Source organism: Augochlora pura, unplaced genomic scaffold, assembly GCF_028453695.1.
Source record: "Augochlora pura isolate Apur16 unplaced genomic scaffold, APUR_v2.2.1 APUR_unplaced_1327, whole genome shotgun sequence".
NCBI lineage: Eukaryota > Metazoa > Arthropoda > Insecta > Hymenoptera > Halictidae > Augochlora > Augochlora pura.
This window is the reverse complement of record NW_027581360.1, coordinates 1-1,383: the sequence shown is the minus strand read 5'-3', so window position 1 is coordinate 1,383 and position 1,383 is coordinate 1. Positions and strand designations below refer to the sequence as shown.

Here is a 1,383-nt window from a genome sequence, read left to right as displayed (position 1 = left end):
ACCACCAAACTTCCAGACAAAACAGCCCCCGCGGCTAGGACCAAGATGACGGACCCCCCTATTAGCCCTGATCCAACTCGTATATCACGGAGAAAAAGGGTTGTAAGGAGCGGAGGATCTTCCCCAATTGTAGATTCAGCTGCTGAACATTCGCGAACGGGCTCTGAGGTAATACTTGACGACACCTGCCCAGAGGAGGGCGAAGCGAGACGAGCATCTATTAAAACCTAGAATGGATCATAAAAGCCCTAATAAGATGCGCAAGGTGACCAGAGGACGACCCAACAGGAAAAGGAGACAGGGGAAAGATTCCGGCTTGACTGCGATCCCACCAGGATGCGGACAACGATTATGGTGGGCTCTCCAAATAAATTTAAACGGGTGTAGGATGGCCCAGGAACTCATGACCCAGGTGGCTATAGAACTCGGAGCGGAAGTGGTCGTAATATCGGAGCCATGGAAGATCCTCTCCCATTGGCACCAGGACCCATCGGGGAAGGCTGCGGTGTGGGTAACCGACCGAGGAGTCAGAGCCAACCAGAAGATACGGGCGGTAGGGTGCAAGGATGGAGCAGTAGCGGTGGAACTTGATGGCAATTACATCGTGAGCTGCTACTACTCTCCCAACATGCCCTTCAGATCATACGAGGAAAAGTTGGAAGATCTGCAAGAACTTCTCAGGTCGGAGTGTGACCTTGACCGGACCCTGGTTATGGGCGAACTTAATGCTAAATCTCCGGCGTGGGGCTCGTCCAAAAGTGACAATAGGGGCTATGCGATCTTAGAGATGGCAGGAAGCTGCGGACTTACCCCACTGATTAGTGAGGGCGAATATTCGTTCGAGAGGAACGGGAGATATTCACTAATCGATGTAGCACTCAGTGGCAAGCACACCCTAGCCCAGTGGAGAGGAAGTAAAATCCTCGATGCCGATTCAACCTCAGATCACTTTTATCTAGTACACGAGTTCGGATCAATAACCGCTCAGAAAAAAGAGACCGACTACCGAGCCAAGAAGAGGATTGACCTAAAGAGATTTAGGAAGTTCTACGAGCGGACGGCGGAGATAGTTAATCCAATGATGGTAACCACGAGGGATGATATTGACGCTTACGTAGACCACATTAGAGAGCTGGTGGAGGCGTCCAAGGTAAATGATCACCCAGCCACCACTCACAGAAGGCCAGTCTGGTGGTGGAATCAAGAAATTGCCACGGTTAGAAAGAGGGTAGTGGCCGCTAGAAGAAGACTGCAGAGGGCCAGGGCTTCCGGAAGAACTATGGCAATAGAGGTCAAACTGGCAGCATACAAGACGCTCCGGGGCGACCTTAAGGGGATGATCATACAAGCGAAAAGGAGGGCATGGAGTAAAATGATTGATGG

At 51.3% G+C, this 1,383-nt stretch overlaps 1 protein-coding gene across 1 annotated transcript; it reads left to right on the top strand.

Moving 5' to 3' along the window:
- Window positions 1-232: 232 nt before the first annotated feature.
- LOC144477469 (uncharacterized) lies at window positions 233-1,367 on the top strand (the record flags this gene model as incomplete). Its single annotated transcript, XM_078195192.1, has 1 exon — window positions 233-1,367. A coding segment is annotated over exon 1 (1,135 nt), but the record flags the coding sequence as incomplete, so codon positions are not given.
- Between the last annotated feature and the right edge of the window lie 16 nt (window positions 1,368-1,383).